Source organism: Suillus fuscotomentosus (genome assembly GCF_016647785.1).
Source record: "Suillus fuscotomentosus strain FC203 chromosome Unknown F5891scaffold_2, whole genome shotgun sequence".
NCBI classification, from domain to species: Eukaryota; Fungi; Basidiomycota; class Agaricomycetes; order Boletales; family Suillaceae; genus Suillus; species Suillus fuscotomentosus.
Window position 1 is genome coordinate 601,974 of NW_024539514.1, and position 18,813 is coordinate 620,786.

Sequence of the window (18,813 nt, forward strand, 5' to 3'; positions counted from 1 at the left end):
TCATATTTGTTGTGCGCGGATCAGGGCAAGTAGTTTTGCCAAAATGTTCGTACGTTTGCAACATGTACCTTCGAGACCTCTTAACTCCGAAAGGTTTGTTGTTGTACTTTTTCACTGACAAACCGACAGCACCGTCTCATATCGGTTGCCGGAAGGAGTCTTATCATATTGCCGGTTGTAGAATGTACAAATTCTGAGAGTTCTCTTTGTAAAGCTGAGTTGCTCTCTAACAACAAATAATGAACTTCTGGAAGGGTGTCTGACTATCATTGGAAATTGGATCCTATTAGTGGGCTCGTATTCTTAGTGCGACCATCTATAGGGGAGACTAAGTATGGGCACCTTCGACTGGGTTAATATTGGTTGGTGTATACAAGTATTCATCTACTTGGATACCATAGACGCTCCTTATCGTCTGCAATTTCCGAATTCGCGCTGTTGGTCCTCCTGACTTGGACTAGTAGCTGTGGTCTACTACTTCTTCCCCTGAGTGCCTTGCCATGAACATCGTCAGTCCAACTTCTTTGTTCCCCACCGTCCCCGAGATTAGCCCGAGCCTCCAGTGCTTCACATTGTATGGCGGCCGAAGGCCGTGGAAGAGTAGATCCTTGATGATCCTTCTATCAGCGCTGTACCGTTTGCGAGTACCAATACACATGTTCATAAGTAGTAGTGCACAGCACCACAAGGCCTTCTATTGCTATATACGAGTGTCGCTGGTATACAAAGTTACACCTCTACCCCGCCTCCACATCTCGTGGTCAGCCCTGGACTTCGAACATTAGTTTGTAATGCGGCCTCCGAGCCACCATGATGCAGATCATGTCCTTTGTATCAGCGCCACTTCCGGGGCCGGTCGAAGTACTAGGCAAAAACACGACATCTTCTTCTTTTGTCTGATTGATTGCTTATCGCCCTCTCGCCTTGAGCGATACTTCATTACCATCGTTGGCCTGGTTCTTTGTCGTATCTCATACTCCAGGCGGGAGCTTTATCTCGCTGAGCTGTCCGTCAAGTCTCACGTGTGTTTTGGATCAATGATCGTTCCTTTCCGCAATCCACGCGCGTATGACCTACCGTTTCAATTCGTTCATTCGGATCTGGCCATGTTCGCGATGCCAAATGTCGACTTTTCAAGCTACCCAGCCATCCGCAACTAGATACCTGCGGCTGATAGACAAAGCATCGTGACCTACGAAAGTCGCAACGGCAGGTAACGCCCCCGGCCCGTTTGAAGCTGCCGACCGACTTCTTGTTCCGCTGCTATTCGCTCTACCGCAATCATCAACTTTGTTGGCGTTATCAATCACGACCCCAAGAACGTTAACTAACACTCTTCCCAGTTCATCCCAATGTGGACTAGTTCGACGACTGCGGAAGTTCTTGGAAATACGCACCTGACTTGGTAACCCCCTTGCCAAGTACCACAAAAGTCCAAATTCTTTGAATTTTAGGTTGAGACTTAACATGCTGTGTTAGAGAACTTTTTCTCGAGCAAGCTCCGGGCCTCCTGCCGTCGGGTCAGAAGAATGCTGCGCATCAATCGCACTGTCGGCTGATGTTTATTTATGTTGAATGAAGTGGGTCATGGTTGTGTAGGTGCGATCAGAGGCGCAATTTACTTGTCATGTGGCTGGAGCAGCTTGATGCGCCGCGTATCCTGACTATTGCCTATCTTATCTGATAATCAATATCTTTGACCAAGGTCCGCGTGCGACATGTTATAGCCCCCGACTCTCAAGGTAGGGCTAGTGTGTTCAGCATCGAATGTTCCGCACAGGCGTGCTTAACCTTATACACATGTATAATCTGCCATTACTGACTCTACACGTGTTAAACGTTGTTAACGAGCGTCATGAAGTTTCAAGGCACCACAAAGTCGTTTAGTGCGGGTCGCGTAAGAACGTGTGATAAGAGGTGGATATGACGTGCGAGGATACGAGTCTATAGGTATCCTTCCCTGAACTCATGTCCAAGCCCTGATTGTCGGACATGTTGCTGCGGGCCAGCTGGCGCAAATCTTTGCTCGGCAGGCCGGAGCTTGCACAGGAAACGGATAAACTCCGCCCCAAACAACAATTGTGCTGAACTGTCGCTGGTGCCTTGGTCGTGCGATCATATGTCGTGACATCATTTAGGCCATATACAATAAGCCCGCGGCTGCTTATCTGCTGACTCCAGAGTCATCAAAAGGATTGGCGTAGATATCCCGGATCCCACACCAGACACTCGGCGATGGAGGTTATTGCAATATTTGATTGACGACGAGATCAAGAATGTTCCACCGCTGATGTCGTCCAATCCCGTTATGCCACCTACAGTCCAACTGTCAATACATATTGCGACATGATAACGTCGTAGTAGCGCCCTACAACGAGACTTACGAATTTGAATGTTCTTAGCGTTTCTAGCATGTTCTAACATTCAGTTAGCCCTCGAACCCAATATGGTAGGAACAAAGATCTGAGCGCCTCGGTGTAAGCCAGGGGTACTCCAATAATACTGAAATAAGATCCAGTTGTCCCGCCCCCGACGCCACCGGTTGGCGGGACACTAACTTTGGTGCTAGCTGCGCATCACGAGCGGGAGCATTCTCAGACTTAGCTAACCCTTCAGATCAAGTAGCCTCGCAATTAACCTTTGACGGTCACCGATCCCGGGCGGCAGCGCTTGTGATCTACATTATGAGCAATAAATATGCATGCCGTGCTCACCTGTCAAAAGTTTCCATTCTTCAGAAACATGCGCGATGACAACATCCTTGCTCGGCTCAGTGAAAAGCCTGCGATCCCGCCATCGGCGAAGAATCTTCCTAATTTGCACAAACTCAAATCGAACGTGTATGACGAACCCCAGAGATAATCGATAAGTACTCGAGCGAGTCGGAAAAGCCTGATCTGCAGATCTGCGTTCGTCGAGCGTTATGAACGGCGTGAAATTCCTTCATACGCAAGGCGGTACGGGAGGGCGCTTTAAACCAGGTGAGGACGGCCCGCAGTGTGCATTTCCGAGTAGACCGAGTTCCTAACGGGCCGATGACACCTAGTGGTAGAATGGGATGGGCTAACCAGTGCAGATTTGGTTTCTATGCGCAGTCCTGTGTGGGAGAAGATGGCTTTGGAGCCTTGGTTTGATGCACGTGCAGCGTGGTGCATACTAGCTGTCTCGGTCTATCGGCTAAATTTTCCAAGAATATCAGTGTAGCATGCTGGCAATCAGAAAAGCGAGAGAGAGTTGAAACTCAAAGCAAGGAGTGAGAGAGAGAGTCTGTGAAATAGCGAGACGCTAACTCGGTTAAGTTTCATTAATATAAAAACTCAATGAAAGCCCTCGGAATCTTCCCGGGCTAGCTACGACCAATGGTCCCCAAAATAAACTCATATGGGTCATCATCGACCATCGAGGATTGCCACCGATACATTGCAAGACCTGGCACCGTATCACCGCGATGTCGATAAATAAACGCAGGTACTTTGGCGAAGCGTAACTTGCCGTGTATGCAGAGTCATAACGCGCAGATTAACCACGCGGTCAATACTCACAAAGTACAAGAACAGATCTCGGTGACCAGATATGAATAGTTTTCGAGAACATGTTTGAGGGTTTGAATGGACTTCTTGGCGGAGAATTCCGAAATTGCCAGCAGAGCGACTCGGAGTAGAGCGACTAGCTATGGCACAGCTGACGCAGCACAACTTCACATTTAATTATTATTATTAATGAGCAGCGTGGCGAGTAAATCATCGAGTCACTTTACCATCCGCGTCTTCACCGGTACTCAGATCATCTTACGAAAAGAAGCCAAGATGGCCCTCCATGTCACACTCGCCCTGCCGCAGTCTGTCAGCTCACTTGCGTCTCCCTCGCACCTTCATGCCAGCAACATACGTACACCAAAAACCCGTCATCAGTAACGCAAGGCCCGATTTTCACGTAGGCCTAGACCGGCCCACGCGCTTGACCACAGCCGTTCATCAATCTTCTCCCTCGTAGCTCGATACACTATGGCAAGCCTTGGCTAAAACCACCGCTCACACCTTAACGGCGATTTCCTCGCTTGTCTCGTTGACAGCGAAACCCCGCGTTTGTACAACATGGGCCCACGCGGTTATGCCCCCGGGAACTGGCCTCTCCCGCGAAGAGCGATGCTACTGTCACTGTCAAGGGCAAGAACCCGCAGGATGCTTCAACAAGCTCCAGGGCCGGTTGTTCAATTTAGACTTGAATGAAATTTTTCTACAAGCTGTGCACCATGACAGCTAGACAGGACACTTGACCAATGTTAATGAACTCTCCCGCGTTCGTATGAGACAAATTCGGATGTTCCGCTGGCAGAAACTGCAGATCACACAATCGAGAATCAAATCACTCGCCACGTATACGGCTCCAACAAGCAAATTTGGTTCAAACGATGAATTCCACTCGACTTGCACCAACTCTATTGTACAATAAATCAATACGATATCCAGGTGGGCACGAATGAGACGTGTGTATGCAAGTGCAACGAGCTATCTATGTGTATATGCATGTATATACAATGTATGAGGAGTGAGAACGAGCGTGTGCGAACAGAACAACGAGGAATTTGAAAGATTGTGAGTGCGGGCGCTGTCAAACAACGTCGAGAGGAAAAAGTGGTGTACAAGATACACGGAGTGTTCCTGGGGTTTTGAAAGGAGTTATAGCGAACAACCATGTGGTGATTTTGGGGGATATCGAAGTCCATAAGTCAATTGCGTGAATGAAGCGCCTATTGGCACGAGGCGATTTTGCGAATATGCTGAGGAAGGGGGAGATAGTGGGAATGAAAAAGACGCGCAGCACCTCATGGCGCGATAGCACGACCGCCACGACGACCTCGGACATCCAATCGCTTCGGTGCCATCAGGAGGATAGAGGAACCGGTACCGGAGGACGCAGAAGGGGAAAACGACACAGAACGCGCTTTGGACTCATATCCCTGCTGGAAGTGCTGATACTGAGCCTGTGGGACGAAACTATCGTCGTCGTCATCATCCCAGTCAAGCTCAGCAGCACGGCAAGAAGGGAAGACGACAGGTGTAGGTGTGTGGGAGTCGGTGGGCGTTGATCGGTCACGGTCATTAAAAATTGCAGCTTTCATAACGGGGAATTTTGGTCGTGCAATGGGTGGAGGCGTAGGAGGGTGATTCTTGGCTTTTTTTGAGCGGGGAGGAGATGTCTTGGCGCATAAATAAGGGGGAAAATATGTTTTAATATCCTCTACGACTTCTTCATTACTCGACTTGGCATGTTCGCGATCGCGGTGAACCCAGGAGCGAACGAAAGCACCGATACCGAAAGGGGAATCTTCGTCAGGAGTAGCCACGAGCGGCTCACTCAAGAGGCTAGTAAGGGATGTGCTTGCTTCGCTCATGCTGGCAGTGGTGTTGGACGCCGTATTGCCATTAATGTAAGCGCAGTGCGTGCTGCGTGCGGGGGGAAGAGGCCGAACTTGTGCTGGTGATGATACACAGAGAGTGGGGACAGCTGCTGTAGCAGAGGTACGCTCGATCAATTTGGGCGTTGCCTGAGAACGAGCACGAGGTGAAGGGGAACGACGAGAAAACTGGGTCGATGCTGATGTGGGCTCAAAAGCCTCTGCGAAGGGGCAGGAGGGTGCGCCAGCAGGAACGTGAGGCGGGATAGCCGCAGCCCATTGGTGGATGCGGTGAGTATTGGGTGCAGGGGTGGCAGCTACTTGGGCAGCGAGCTTGGGGGAAGAGGATGCTGGTTGAGCATAGGAAAGACACTCTGGGGAACAATATGGACCAGAGGCAGATGTTACACCATCCTGTAGTTGGAGTTAGATATGATCGAGTAGAAGGGAGAAAGTTGATAATTACGATTCTGCGATCACACGAAAGACACCAGTCGACGTCCATCCCTTGAAAGTTGTGAAAAAAGAGGAAGAAGAGGAGAGTTGAGCTGAGCTCTGGGGAGGACTTGAGTTCTGAGTAGGGCAAGGCAAAGCAAACTGCTTCCCCTCATTTCTTGTGAACGTTCTTATAAGGTCCCTTCTTTCGTTCACGACGCAATTTGGAAATGGGATCGAGATCTGGTGTTTATTAAACGAGTTAATTAAAGTAATTATTTTAGTTGTTTATTTTGTTTTTGTCAAATTTGAAGAAAAGAATTTGATTATGATTTCTTCTCAGTGACTCTGTGCGCTTTCAACGAAGATAAGAAAACTATCGTGGAATCACTTCCAGTCGGCACTCCCCGGCGCCCATTGAGTGACCGGTGAGGTCCTCTTTCTCCCAGTTCAACCAAATCCTCGACTCCTCCTCCCTCCTACGAGTAGGACAAGCCAGAATACAGAAAACAAAGACCATGCCATCACAGGTACGACCATCCCGGCACCGGCTATAGGGAAACGAACAAAGCCCCGTAACAAGTAGTCATCTCAGCACCCTGACCTGTGACAGGAACCTTGGGGTTAGCTCTTTGCCGTATCTGTGGCGGAACCTAGTTCAACTCGGACGAGTCTCGCTCCACCCAACTCTCTAGATAAAACAACGTTGTACACGTAGAACTTACAAAGTGTTTTTGGTCATACGCGTTGCATTTGGTATGCACCCTTGATGGCAGCTAGCAGCAAGGTTTGAGTTTAACCCCAAATGCTCTCGCTTCCTCACTCATTCCAAACACGCGCAATCATTTCATGCACGTATCCTCTGGCACTGCACTTCATGAAAAGAAGGTCCCCCCTTCATTTGCGCTCCCGCCCTTATCCTACCAATACGTATCCTGGGTCATCATCAACCTCCCTTCTCCGTGTGACTTTCTTTCTCCCACTGCCGCCGCCACCTTCCCAAGTCGACAAACATAGATCTATTACTCGACCTGACTTCTTCCTTGAAGCTTTCTTCATTGACCGCCGGAATGAGCCACTGATGTAGATACGGCATGTTCACAGACACACACATCATTTCAGTTACTCGTCTGCCACCCCCATCAACACGCCGCCACATCAAGCCATGATGCTCTTCCAACCCCCAAAGCCAAATACATTTCCAAGTGGCGCTAGGGACGCCATTGATCTCTATAAGCCCACAACAGCGCCATATAACCCTATACGTATCCTTGTCTTCCCACCCATATTATTATATGTGTGGCCAATCTTGGCTCTGAGTCACAATCCCACTTCATGATGTGACTCTATTTCATTGCTATGCTACGAGAAGTTAGTGGTGTGATATGATACGAGAGTTTGTGACTATTGTTTGATCGTCGGGTGACCTATTAGCTCATTCGCTAAGCTCCTTACGTTCTCTGTAAGTATAGCCAGGGCCTTACTTTCGATCAACAGATGCGTCAGCTAATAGAATTGCTCAGTAGAACACTCCGAAGACCCTAACAAGACGTTACGATCTTACTTCCGGTTCCGACGCTCTTATTGAACAGGCGCACATAGGTCGTACGTCCGTTCAAGGCTGGCTTCTTCCGTCGGATGATCATGCTGAACTTGTCATCCATGCGCAGATCTGATCAACTTTTTTGGTTCTAGTGCATCGCGTAGGGAGTTCATCATGTCAAGGTTGCATTAGAATTTGCGCTCCCGCCGTATTATCTCCAGCGGGTCACAGATATCGTCCTATCATGCACCTCTCTTGCCAAATACATCCATGCGGACGTACTTGCCCGCACAGAAGCTTCCTAATGACTGGATCAGGCTCAGCGTGATAGTATATCATTGATAGTTGTTGCAACACGTACCTTATCGTCAACTGTATGGTCCGCTGGAGCTTGTGTGGTCATTCCTTGTTGATATCATGAATGTTCTTCAGGACAGCACCCCAAGTGGATGCGCAGCTCTCCAGAATAGACTTCTCGTTCAGCGCTAGTAGCATTGCCACTCGGGTCCGATGCATATGCATTGGTGTTACCTAATTGAGGACAAAAGGACAGGGGTTTAGCATCTCGTCTTTTAACGGCAAAGAGGGCGAGAAGTAGGCTATAAAGCGATGCGCTGAGTACATAACGTAGGTCCGCAGAGGGTCCAGCATCCTCAGCGACCAATGCAAGAACGAGAAGTAAACCTCTTTGAGAGTAGTATATTCTGGGACAACAATGGGGAAGTAATGTTTGAATAAGATTCAGCGACGTCATGTTCATCAATACAAAAATATAAGAGTAGAACGCTTCGTGCTTGGAGGGTGGGAACCAAAAATAAGTCGGCCGCCGCGTCATATGGCTCATGTCATGAAAGTTTGAGCAGCCAGAAAGAGAACGGCGGGAGTACATCCAGGGTATCCCAAAATTTGTGCCGCGCTCCACAGCTCCACAGGAAGTGAAAGATGAGAGAACGCCGATCAAGGTCCTCTCCGAGAGAGGAACTCACACACACACAGGAAGGGGTTTCCCTGCAGATAAAAGGGGCAAATACGCGCGGTGCTCGAGCCAAATTCTTGGTAGAATGGAAGTAATAGGCTACCCTGCCCAAATGAGCAGAGTATAAGGCTTCAAGTCATGCATTGGTCTGACCGTGCGAAGACGGATTCGCCGTGCCAACCATAATATGAAACGGAAACGGAAACAAAAACATGAAGAGAAGCTCGCCAGCTCATGTCTCGATTGTCATGCCGTCCATCCTCGCAAATCAGAGAGACCATGACGACGCAACACAAGATAAAAAGCCGCTTCTCTGACGCGCCGTTCTCCGCAATCAACTCCCCCGGACGCTGCCAAGAAATCATCAGGGCGAGCCCCATGACTTGCGAACCCACACGGGGCAGCGTGCCAATAGTTCACGAGGCGTGCCCCCACATGAGCTAAGAATCCAAGAAGATGTTTTGGAACTTACATCTAGGAGCTCTCCGAGTTCCGCTGCAGTCAAATTTCCTGCGTTCACATCGGATACGTGCGCAGGATCGACCCTGTGCTGGCAAAGATGTACCACGATAAGAGCAAGCGTCTGTGCTACCTGATGGGCGTTTGTCGCCTCTCCACACCCTGTGATAGCAGTTGAATTTCCAGTGCTGACTATTCTTCACCCGGAGCGGCTGTACGCCTTGACTTACCAAATATATCGAAGGGAAGATCCTCCTGGCTATCCACAGCATGGGGACTGGTGTGCCGCATACGTTTTTGGGGCCGCTCTTCTTCCACATTAGATCTTCTCCGAAGGCCCTTCCAGACCACCGCTTGTGAGGCGCTTGAAGGTGCCGAAGGCATTTCTAGTAAACAACGTTTGAGCTCGAGGTAATACGGCATGGGCATCGTATAACGGAGACGTTAACTTACTTGTGGTGCAAGTATGGGCAAGGATGCATGCGTCTCCGTCGGGTCTAATCTCAATGGGAAGGTCGAGACCCAGAGAACTACTGGTTGGTTGGAGACTAGATATGAAACAGGCACTATCTTTTGCGCTGGCAAGAACATTGTTTTCGTCTTTGGATATTCCGCCAATGTCGGTTTCGGTCTCGGCCGTCAAATGGCTTTGGGGGACATGGAAATAGGAATCGTCCCGAGTATCCGAGGGAGGGTCCGACCATGTAGAGACAAAGACTTCTTCGTCATCATCCCCCGTTTCCCTGGCGTTGTCGATATGATCCTGTACATCCACAAGGTACCGTTTCACATCTTCCACAAACGATTGACGCGGCTCATTGTCATCCGGAAACATCAGGTGAGCAAGATTTGTCATGACTCCCGGCGAACATATGCAGGTGGCAAATAGAACGCAGAAAAGCCACAGGGTATGCGTCATCTTTCCCTCGCTGTTAATGTTAAAGGCTTCGGGAAGGGCAGAATCTGGATCATCTCGTGGAGACCGTGGTGACGAGATCGACGGAGAATTATAAACTATTCCATCGTCACCCATCTCGTCCCATCTGGGTTCTGTCGTCCAATGTCTGGCAAAATGCGAGTATATTCGTAAGAATCGGATCGTAAAGTCGTCTGCTACGCGGATGCGGTAAACATACGGAGCATGCCGTTCTACAACGTACTCACCTATCTCGCGTTCGTCACCCAATACGCGGAAGTCCGTAGGTAGACTTAAGTTTCTGGAATTAAAACATGACCGCTCATCCACCATATCTATTCGCTTGTTCCCGTACCTGACTCGGATCTGTAAGCGCCCCTGCATGTCGGCATCGTTACCACCGTCGGCGGAAGAGTGTACCACATCTATGAGGTTGTTGATGAAGGCGGAGAAGGAGCCGTAACCCAAACTAACGATATCGTATTCGTTCTCCGGCAGGGTGAAGCCGTACCTGGAAATGAGCTCGGCGTTTGAAAGCGATCCATATGTGTTGAATACTTCAGAATGAGGTAGAATGGGTTTAACAGAACACATGTCAAGGGTATCAATCTCTAGCGCCAAATCAGATTTGGACACTCCAGGAAGCGAACAGGCCCCTCCTCGGGAAGGAACGGCAGTGAGAGTTTCGCGATCGTGGTCGCACTCCGCTAGAGATCCACATTCGGCACAAACATCAAAGTCACTCTAAAAAACAAACATGTCAGCTTGCATCCCTTGCGAAAAATGAAATGCTGAAGAATAGGCGTTAGCAAGACGACAGTGCCACGCGGCCCACAACCGCGTCCTTGATATGTCGGATCAAGATGGAACGGATTTTCTAAGTCCATGCCCCAAATGTTGATAGACCCACCTCCATATGCACATGATTCTCGTTGGTGTGATTGAAGCTATGGAGAACGTTGTTAGTGGAGGAAGCAAAAATGTGAACCAGACCGAAAGAAGATAAGTTTGAGAAAAGTAGCATGGTGAATGGCATGCAGAAGCTACACGTGGGACCAACCCAAACAACTAAAGTCTTCCGTGACTTTTAGCTCCTGTACTAGTACTACTAGGTCCTGGTCTGACACTCGCTATAGTGTGAGCTTGTGAGGCCTAGTAAGGAGCCGCCGGCAGTAAGCAAGATCCAGTCTAAACTATAGTTGTGCCAGCATATTACTACTTGCCGCCGGGATGTTGCGAGAGACAAAAACGTCAACCAAAGCAAGCTAGGGCTGACTGCACCGACGTCGGGTGGAGGCCTGTGGACTAGTGACAAGCACTCCCATATCATAAATAGGCGAATGAACAAAATAACGGTGAAACTCGGATAGAAGCATCGTCGTTGATGCGCTTCCGGAGGACAACACGATGCGGGGCACGCGAAGCCTATCAGAAGCATGACACTGGGCCACTGGTGGGAGAGAGTGAAGCCACGATCAACCTAATGGTAAGGAAGTACCTAACAGGAGAAGTTGCATCTGACGAAACTATAACTCCATGAAGCTCTACCACTATTATGGGTGCAATGTGAAGGGGATTTCCGCGATGCATGATCTCATTCATTCATCGAAAACGGAACTAGGCTCAAAAAGTAAGATGAACTTTGAAGTCACTCACGCATCAGCAACGGGCACCATCGCAAGGCCATGATACGCATCCGCCAAAAACGCGCGAGAGGACACGAGGGAGTATGCGTGACAAAACCCAGGAAGCGAGGGCTCCACTGAGTTTAACTCATTGCTGCATTCATCGAGACGTGGAATCTCACCCCCTAATACCTCACTGACATTGCGCTCGGCCTCCGCTTGCCGAAGTCTGCCAAAGGCTGCGTGTAGCGTGGGTTCCACGACGGAGACGTAGTATTGACGTATTTCATCCTACCGGGTCAATGTGATCAGTTACCAGGGAGTTCGAGTGTGACCGAGTGAAATTTGTAGGCCCGAAATAGAATGGAAGAATACATCATGATAATCAAAGAACGCGAAGAGGGATTGAGGGGAGTCGACTGCAAGAAGCAAAGGGTCTGATAGACGCATTTAGCAAAGCTAGAATAGCCATACAGGCTATGAAAAACCGGCATGACAAAGCGCAACGCCGTTGGAATGGTACCCCAATATCAGCAGAACCAGATATCAAGTAGAGTTGAAGAACTAATTTTGCCAAGAAGCAACAAGGTTCTGTCTGGGCGCCATGGATCATGTCCGAGGCGAAGGACTCTTCTATGAGTCGCAGATCTGAGGACTTAAAGAGACAGAAGTGAAGTCTCGACAAAAATTTAGCAAGTAGATATCACTAGAAGTGGCATCGAGCCAAAACATACTTTTTCAAGTACACGAGGAGAAGGCGTGTTGGCAAGGTAGTTGGCACAGAAGATAAGGCAAATTCATAAAGTTAGCAAAGACGGGAAAAAACATGCGTCGCCATATGGGAGAATGGAAGCGAAAGGGATAAGTGGTCGTGGAAAATGGCACCGATCATCGGCGGGTGATCCACGAAGGTGGAGGGTAATGGAAATGATGACCTAGCGAGCTCGTGTAGAGCACGCGCATCAGTCGGCCAAGCCGCCAAATGTACATGTCCAAATATGGAGAGCATGGCCGCCTCGAGATGGCACTACACCCATCAATCACTAATCATGGGTGTACCCGGATGATGTAGCGTGCCACGCTGGTCCAATTCTGTGTTACCCTTCTCAATTGGCTTCCCCACTGGGCAATAACATCATGGATCATCCCGGAATCGATCATCATCGCACAAGTCAATCTCGTCTCACAAGGATAACGCATCAATTGAAAAAGAAGCAAACATGGAAAGTGGAGCAGAAGACCAATGAATAAACCAGCTTTCGAAACGAAGAGTATCGTCCACGACACAAAGCGCATATCAAAACATTAAGTTTACGGATACAACGTACTTACCATTAGACCGTCCAGCTCTTTTACAGCCTCTGTACAGGAAAGCCACATCCGAGCTCGCTTACTATCGAGGTATTGTAGGCATGGAGCACACTCGGGGAATTCCGTATTGGAGCAAGCCGCTCCAACGTTGCCAGCATCATCTCCATTGGCACTGTGCGAAGGAATTGTCTCTCCGCGGCTTGAGCATACACAGGATCTGAAGTCAATAACGTCCTTGGCACCCCAGAATATAGCTGTGTCCACAGTTTCCCGCGGCAGGCTCTGGAGGTATCCGAACCACTTGGAATCTTGGCCTCGCAAACTAGGCGCAAAAAGGCGGTTTCGGCACACAATGAACCATAAAATAGCGTAAGTCGGTGGATCCAGACAGGAGTAGTTCAGATCAAAGAGCCAGGGAATGTCACAAAATGTCACACGACATGGAACCGGTTAGTTCGTTTGATCAGGTGTCATTTTTTGCATCAAGTATAGTTGCGGAAGGTTGTGAGAGCACAAGAAGCGGCAGCAGAGAGCAGTGTGGGAATGAGGCGAATCAGGGTGAAGGAGCGGAGCAGAATACGCGAGTGAGCTAAAAGTTGAAGACAAAGTAGTAGAAGCATGGAAAATACGTACATCTCACCATACAAGGCGAGAGCCAGTGCGAGATGTGCAGCATGGCCATATGGAGCACAGGTAATGTCCTGAGAGAGGAAGCATGACCTGGTTGAGAGAATAGCTGCCTTCGGAATGCGTACAACTATATCAATAATAAAGCGAGTCAGAATGAAGGATCGACAAAATTGTTTCAAAAGAAATAACATCGTTCTTTTCTGCCTACGTATGAGCCTGTGTCACATCTTGGTTCTCGTTTGACTCGTCTGCGCTAGAAGGCGGGTTACTACCCGTGCCCACGAGAACAAATACTGACAGATGGTTTACACCGTAAGAGCATCTTGGCTTGCAGCCAAGCGGTAGTTTGGGAATTGCAACCATCCAGTGTATGCAAACTAAGCACTCACGGGGACGGGAACAATCAATGAAGTCTTCGAGTGAGTACACGCTGATTCCGCGAGCGCGCGAGGAATTGCAGGAACTTTCCGTCCTATCGGCTAACTCTTGATGGTTTCTACTTTCCCGAACTTGTATTCTGGGATCGATTTGGATGCCATTTTCATTGCACCAAGTGAGAAGAATTTTAACTCTGGATAACGACATCCTGAGGCGACGAATGCAAAGTGTCCCCAGAATGATACTGGAAATCGGTGTCGGATAGCAGTGATGTGGTTGCTGGTAATTTGATGTGAGGGGATCAGACAGCAATGGAGGCCTGCAGAGCTGCCGCTGCCACTTTTCTGCTTGGAGGTGGATGATTTGAGGAAGTTGCCGTACTGGCAGTCGCTTAATCGAAGGCTTTGTTTGGGCTTTGTGGCAATGTTTTCCAGGGAATCTCCGCCGCCTGCCCCCGCCGAACCTGCTAAGTCTGTCGGTTATGTCTGCTTTTGTACTTAGCACAACAACTCCTTCTGCCGCTTTGCCACAGGCCTTTGAGAAGAATTCAAGAATCGAGAAGACCGCTAACCTTGTGCTAAGCCTAAGGAATATTCCGAACATATCAAGGCTCGCCACACATTTACGATCATTCACGATCCTCTGGAGTCGTCAACTCATCCATGGACATGGGCTACTGGCATCACTGGCATGTCCAATGACGGCCGTGGAATTCATCTGCCTCATATGATTTTTATCTTCAGACTCGCCGTGAGGCATTCCTGTCCAACTCCGAGTCCGAGGATGCCGTTCGCGAAGCGCTGCAGGGTGACGCTAACTTAGTTCTTGAATCTTGACAGAATGGCAGTTCCGTCAAGAGCCGAATGTGCTTGTATGCGTGCCTGCTTGGTCCCAACGGATACCTCCACAGGTGATGGACTTCAGTCAATCTTCCCTTGGCTAAAAGATTTTCATTTTATTGCTGATGACGCCGTTCATCTTGGGATTCTCTTCTACTTCATGGCTTAAAGGGCTTGAAATCCTTTCGGAAGAGGAAAAACATCTGGAACAAGAACGCGAAATGTTTATCCCTAAGGGCTTGGACCTCGGATACTGGCGACGCAGTCACGAACCGTATCTGTCGATGTGTTCTAGGGTGGCGCAACTACTGGATCGAGTGTCACTCGCTTGGAGCCTCAGATCTCGGCCAATGAATCACATTGCACGTCTGGGAGCTGATTCCCATCATTGGGTACTTGTTTCGTTCAGCAAGGACAAATGTCGCAATGTCGTTTTGTATGCTAATTTGTCATCGAAATATATCATCGCTACTCTACCTGATCTTCCCATAAGACACAAGGATGGAAATAATCAAGTCCGAGACCGATTCACACAAGTTTATCCAAGTCCCACGGATATCTGTTGTGGGCACGGAGAGGTCGGTAGTGCCTACTTGGTGAATATCACGCGCCCTTGTTCCCACAAAGCGTTCGAGTATTCGAGCATTTTGGACTTGCTTCCCACCGGAGTAGCAAAGGACATATGGCGGCGCGGCTATCCGAAGCGGAAACGCGTAATTTGGTATCGAGGTAAAGGAAAAATAAATAGAAGTGTGTAGGACGCAGAACTAATTATGGAGATTTTAGATGCTAACGGGATGGTGTTAGAAAGCAAAGGAAGGGGTGGAGATTGCGAGAGTGGATGAGAGACGCGGAGAAGGCAAGCTCTACGAAATTTTGACGTACCGTTATGGATTTGGTGTTGTTCAGCACAGTCAGTTGTTATCACGGAGTTTACAAAAAGAAGATGAAGATGACTTGTCTCATTGTATATTTTCTTCGGTAACACATGAACTTTGCCAATAATACTTTGCCTTTGCATTCGAAGCTCTGTCATAGTGCTCTCAAGTCCACCACTGCTCCAACACGAGGACAACCCGAAGACGGGATGCATAACGAAGAACAAAGTCTTAAGGCTCAACTTCCCACAATGCTGCGAGGGAAAGACTATACTCAGCACACGCTGAAGCTAGCAGGAAACAAAATAAGTCGGTTAATTTGCCCGAGCGCCCCAAAAGAAACTGAGGTGATCCATCAATACATCAAGACTCATGGCAGCCGTGCTTAACCCCTGACGGTCCCATTCTCATCAAGGAACACCGAATGAGTTTCCAAGTAACTCCCAAACAGCACCAGGTAACGGCGTGAAAGGGGAATGATGGTTACGTTTGTTTTCACCTATCCGTTCACCTTCCATGATGTTACTGGCAGTGAATAGGGCTACAAGCTATTTCCTGGGCGTGTTCCTGAGGAAATAGAATAGCATTTAGTGCCAACCACTAATGGCTTCGAAAAATGTTCGTATCTGCGGGAAGAAACCGGCGCCATCTGTCAAAACAGGGGTTTATTTTCGTATCAGATGCAGTCGAAACGTCGGAGAAGACATGTCAGGCTACCAGCGAGAGCGCCGCTCGAACAGATAAGTGGTAGTCTTACACAGCCTCAAGAAACAACCTCGCCATCAGACTAAAGAGTCAGGCATCAGATTCCTCGCCTGCGGAGTAACGATAAGGACGGCACTGATAGAACCATGCCTGATCTCGGACCTGGTATCAAAGCGCAATCGTGCCAACATAATGGTATCTCCAAGGGTGACGTGAATCTACATCTGGCCGATGGAGCAAACGCTGTATTTGGCCGGGCATTTAGATCGTCAAATCATTGTGACAAGCCACGAGGACTTGAGTCGGTCACTTGATTTCAATCGAGGGTTATCTCAGCTGTCAATGTCACTGCTGCGCACGAGAAAACCGGTCGATCGTGAACGGCTTCTGGATGGAAACGGTACGGCTTGCGGATGGTGCCTACGAGAACGTGTACGTATCCACATCGCTGTCCTGTTTGAATGAATGTGTCAATCACGTAGGATCATCCTGTCAGGAAGCTTGGGTTTGACTATGCACAGCCATGATAGATGACTTCTTCGTCACGGCGTTTTGGTCGAAGCAGTGCGGGTCTACAGCTTGTCGGATGACATTTGACTTGTTCCGAATTTGAGCATGTCCCACAAATCTGACTAACCCATGCTAGACAGCAAAAAAAGAAGTTCTAATTCAGGCCAAGAAACTCGAGGGTACCGTATTCTGCAATATAGACGTGCAAGAGGAAACCAATCGTGAACCCGCATGATGGTAGTCTGATGAAAAGTTGAACGTTCAACCGCAGGTGATGCATAAGAGCTCGATCATGACTTACATATACATAGATAGCAAACATTATTGGAAAGAATTACTTCCTCTTTGCCATCTGCATGGTTAAGTTGTCGATGTACATCTGCAAAGTCGAATTCTCGGACGTAAGTTTGTCGACGTCTGACTGGACGCTGTGCACTCGTGCAACAAGTGCTGAAGATGCGAGATTGGTGACTGTATAAACTGATATTCAGGAAGCAAGTACCTTGCAAATCGCCCTGTGCAGCTGCAATCTCTCTGTAGGGTGCCAATCAGAAGCTAGTGGTTAGAAAGTCAAAGGATAAACTGACTTCAAAATCCTCTCCTTCCGTATCGCATCCTTTACTATGTCGCCAGGTTGATGCTCAGGATCGCCCCAGGCTATGGCGGTTCCGAAATCATTGAACGACATGGCTATCACATGCTAAGGGTGCTCACAATCCGTTATTAGTAGTCATTTTTGAAATTTAATTAGTGCACACAAACTAATCAAAACTTCAACAAGCACTACTAGTACTTAGTACTCGGCGCTAATAATTCATCATACTACTAAGTATCATTGATTTAAATGTTACTAGATGCCCCGACGCCAAGCTTGAACCGAGATGCGGAATTTAGACACTGATGTCCATAGTCAGGGAATGCCTTGACTGAGTAACGTCTGACCTCCCGCTTCGCATGCCAGCAGAGCATCTACTCTTTCTTATCTTTCCCAGCACTAGCCTGACTCCCTTTGGCCTTAAGCTCCTCCTCCATCTTGGCCAGCTCTCTCGCCTCTACACGGCGTGCGTATTCCTGTCCGCCCTGTTGGAACGAAGTCAGAAATGAATATTGAGCGGGTAACATAAGAAATAAAACAGAGTTCTGCGATGCACCCTTCGGGCAGGAAATGTGATAGATAAATGTTTCAAATAGAGCTGAAAAAATTAGGGTGGACTAAGAAAGCGAATGTTGGAAGAGAGAATTGTTTGATGATTACCTGGAGGACTAGAATGGCACCAAGGACCACCATCATAATGGTGTTACCTGCTGAGAGTATCCGCAAGGCTTCGATACGGTCCGCACGTGTATCGACATCAGCGGGGGTGACGATGGTTCGCAAGGATGGAACTGATACTGCAAGGTAGACGGCTGCTGAAAAAATGTATCCCACTAATGATATTATTGAGCAATGTATCGAAGCAAGTCAAATCGACTCCTACCCAGACTTGATCCATCAAAGAAGATGGCACTCTCATCATATTTATGCAATTTTGCAACAAGTCCTAAAATACCAACCCCCATGAAGCCATGTAGCACGGCCTGTAATAATGAGTGACATCCTCCTGACATTGCTGCCCGCAAAGGGACAGACCTTGATTGCGGGTGGTGCATTAAAGAAAGTCGTATAAAATTGGAAGCCGTCTTCAATAGTCTCCTCTGTCAATTCCTGATGCAGAATGCGGTAATCAACGAAGAAGCATATGAAGAGGACTCCTGTCACAGAAATACGGAGTTAGATCCATCGGAAACATGAGTTGAAGTCTCACCAAGAAAAAAAGAGCACGAAGCAAGGACAGCGCCTTGTCTGAATCCCATCTTCAGGGTTGCTATGTCACTATTAGTACTGCGGCGTAAGTAACTTGTGTTCAAGACTGGAGTGGACGGGCTCACCAGAACTCGGATCAAGATATTGAGTTCGTAGGGACCTCGGATTCAGGAAGACCTATGTATTCTGCGGAATCCCCGGCCAGAAACGAAGAGATAAGTCACGGTTAGTTACGTCTGGTGCCGGGAGTCCCCACCAACTCTATTATGTAAGCAATGACCCCGACTTTCGTGTGCCTTACCCTTGGCAAGTCCGTGAGTCTCGCAACTTGATACTTCATTAATGAGTACTTTGAGGGTGATTCATTCTCATCATATGTGAGAGACTTGCGCGTTATGTGCATGAT

General features: G+C 48.5%; 6 protein-coding genes across 6 annotated transcripts; 1 reads left to right on the forward strand and 5 right to left on the reverse strand.

Annotated features, from left to right (window-relative positions):
* Positions 1-4,398: 4,398 nt before the first annotated feature.
* Positions 4,399-6,036, reverse strand: F5891DRAFT_996479 (uncharacterized protein). The gene is made up of 2 exons (XM_041378378.1): positions 5,865-6,036; positions 4,399-5,812 (listed from the first exon to the last, which is right to left on the reverse strand). The coding sequence occupies exons 1-2, from the start codon at positions 5,901-5,903 to the stop codon at positions 4,826-4,828; spliced, it is 1,026 nt and encodes a 341-aa protein (XP_041233249.1). The 5' UTR covers positions 5,904-6,036; the 3' UTR covers positions 4,399-4,825.
* Positions 6,037-7,321: 1,285 nt separating this feature from the next.
* Positions 7,322-10,922, reverse strand: F5891DRAFT_209239 (uncharacterized protein). Its single transcript, XM_041370908.1, has 7 exons — positions 10,638-10,922; positions 9,976-10,471; positions 9,265-9,924; positions 9,042-9,197; positions 8,825-8,973; positions 7,738-7,907; positions 7,322-7,684 (listed from the first exon to the last, which is right to left on the reverse strand). Exons 1-6 carry the CDS (start codon positions 10,761-10,763, stop codon positions 7,776-7,778), a joined length of 1,719 nt encoding a protein of 572 aa, XP_041233250.1. The 5' UTR covers positions 10,764-10,922; the 3' UTR covers positions 7,322-7,684; positions 7,738-7,775.
* A 457-nt stretch (positions 10,923-11,379) lies between these two features.
* F5891DRAFT_938954 (uncharacterized protein) lies at positions 11,380-13,878 on the reverse strand (the record flags this gene model as incomplete). The annotated part of the gene is made up of 4 exons (XM_041374203.1): positions 11,380-11,643; positions 12,685-12,985; positions 13,297-13,420; positions 13,683-13,878. 4 exons carry the CDS (start codon positions 13,876-13,878, stop codon positions 11,380-11,382), a joined length of 885 nt encoding a protein of 294 aa, XP_041233251.1.
* A 302-nt stretch (positions 13,879-14,180) lies between these two features.
* Positions 14,181-15,530, forward strand: F5891DRAFT_996520 (uncharacterized protein). Its single transcript, XM_041378379.1, has 2 exons — positions 14,181-15,239; positions 15,297-15,530. Exons 1-2 carry the CDS (start codon positions 14,636-14,638, stop codon positions 15,353-15,355), a joined length of 663 nt encoding a protein of 220 aa, XP_041233252.1. The 5' UTR covers positions 14,181-14,635; the 3' UTR covers positions 15,356-15,530.
* A 1,206-nt stretch (positions 15,531-16,736) lies between these two features.
* On the reverse strand, positions 16,737-17,314 carry F5891DRAFT_996522 (uncharacterized protein). Its single transcript, XM_041378380.1, has 4 exons — positions 17,191-17,314; positions 17,106-17,137; positions 16,905-17,053; positions 16,737-16,845 (listed from the first exon to the last, which is right to left on the reverse strand). The coding sequence occupies exons 1-3, from the start codon at positions 17,289-17,291 to the stop codon at positions 16,938-16,940; spliced, it is 249 nt and encodes an 82-aa protein (XP_041233253.1). The 5' UTR covers positions 17,292-17,314; the 3' UTR covers positions 16,737-16,845; positions 16,905-16,937.
* A 12-nt stretch (positions 17,315-17,326) lies between these two features.
* On the reverse strand, positions 17,327-18,677 carry F5891DRAFT_996523 (Shr3 amino acid permease chaperone). Its single transcript, XM_041378381.1, has 6 exons — positions 18,533-18,677; positions 18,409-18,476; positions 18,234-18,355; positions 18,082-18,181; positions 17,859-18,031; positions 17,327-17,683 (listed from the first exon to the last, which is right to left on the reverse strand). Exons 2-6 carry the CDS (start codon positions 18,455-18,457, stop codon positions 17,573-17,575), a joined length of 555 nt encoding a protein of 184 aa, XP_041233254.1. The 5' UTR covers positions 18,458-18,476; positions 18,533-18,677; the 3' UTR covers positions 17,327-17,572.
* Positions 18,678-18,813: the final 136 nt, after the last annotated feature.

Coding starts and splice junctions, on each gene's coding strand:
- F5891DRAFT_996479 (XM_041378378.1), bottom strand. CDS start 5,903: ATGGACGTCGACTGGTGTCTTTCGTGTGATCGCAGAATC. Junction 5,813..5,864: donor TTTCGTGTGATCGCAGAATC/GTAATTATCAAC, acceptor CTCCAACTACAG/GATGGTGTAACATCTGCCTC.
- F5891DRAFT_209239 (XM_041370908.1), bottom strand. CDS start 10,763: ATGCCATTCACCATGCTACTTTTCTCAAACTTATCTTCTTTCGGTCTG. Junction 9,198..9,264: donor TGCCCATACTTGCACCACAA/GTAAGTTAACGT, acceptor GTTGTTTACTAG/AAATGCCTTCGGCACCTTCA. Junction 7,908..8,824: donor AACTCGGAGAGCTCCTAGAT/GTAAGTTCCAAA, acceptor GTCCTCAATTAG/GTAACACCAATGCATATGCA.
- F5891DRAFT_996520 (XM_041378379.1), top strand. CDS start 14,636: ATGACGCCGTTCATCTTGGGATTCTCTTCTACTTCATGGCTTAAAGGG. Junction 15,240..15,296: donor ACGCGTAATTTGGTATCGAG/GTAAAGGAAAAA, acceptor TGGAGATTTTAG/ATGCTAACGGGATGGTGTTA.
- F5891DRAFT_996522 (XM_041378380.1), bottom strand. CDS start 17,291: ATGTCGTTCAATGATTTCGGAACCGCCATAGCCTGGGGCGATCCTGAG. Junction 17,138..17,190: donor CGGAAGGAGAGGATTTTGAA/GTCAGTTTATCC, acceptor GGCACCCTACAG/AGAGATTGCAGCTGCACAGG. Junction 17,054..17,105: donor TGCACAGGGCGATTTGCAAG/GTACTTGCTTCC, acceptor TCGCATCTTCAG/CACTTGTTGCACGAGTGCAC.
- F5891DRAFT_996523 (XM_041378381.1), bottom strand. CDS start 18,457: ATGGGATTCAGACAAGGCGCTGTCCTTGCTTCGTGCTCTTTTTTTCTT. Junction 18,032..18,081: donor CTTTGATGGATCAAGTCTGG/GTAGGAGTCGAT, acceptor TAATATCATTAG/TGGGATACATTTTTTCAGCA. Junction 17,684..17,858: donor GTGCCATTCTAGTCCTCCAG/GTAATCATCAAA, acceptor TCGTTCCAACAG/GGCGGACAGGAATACGCACG.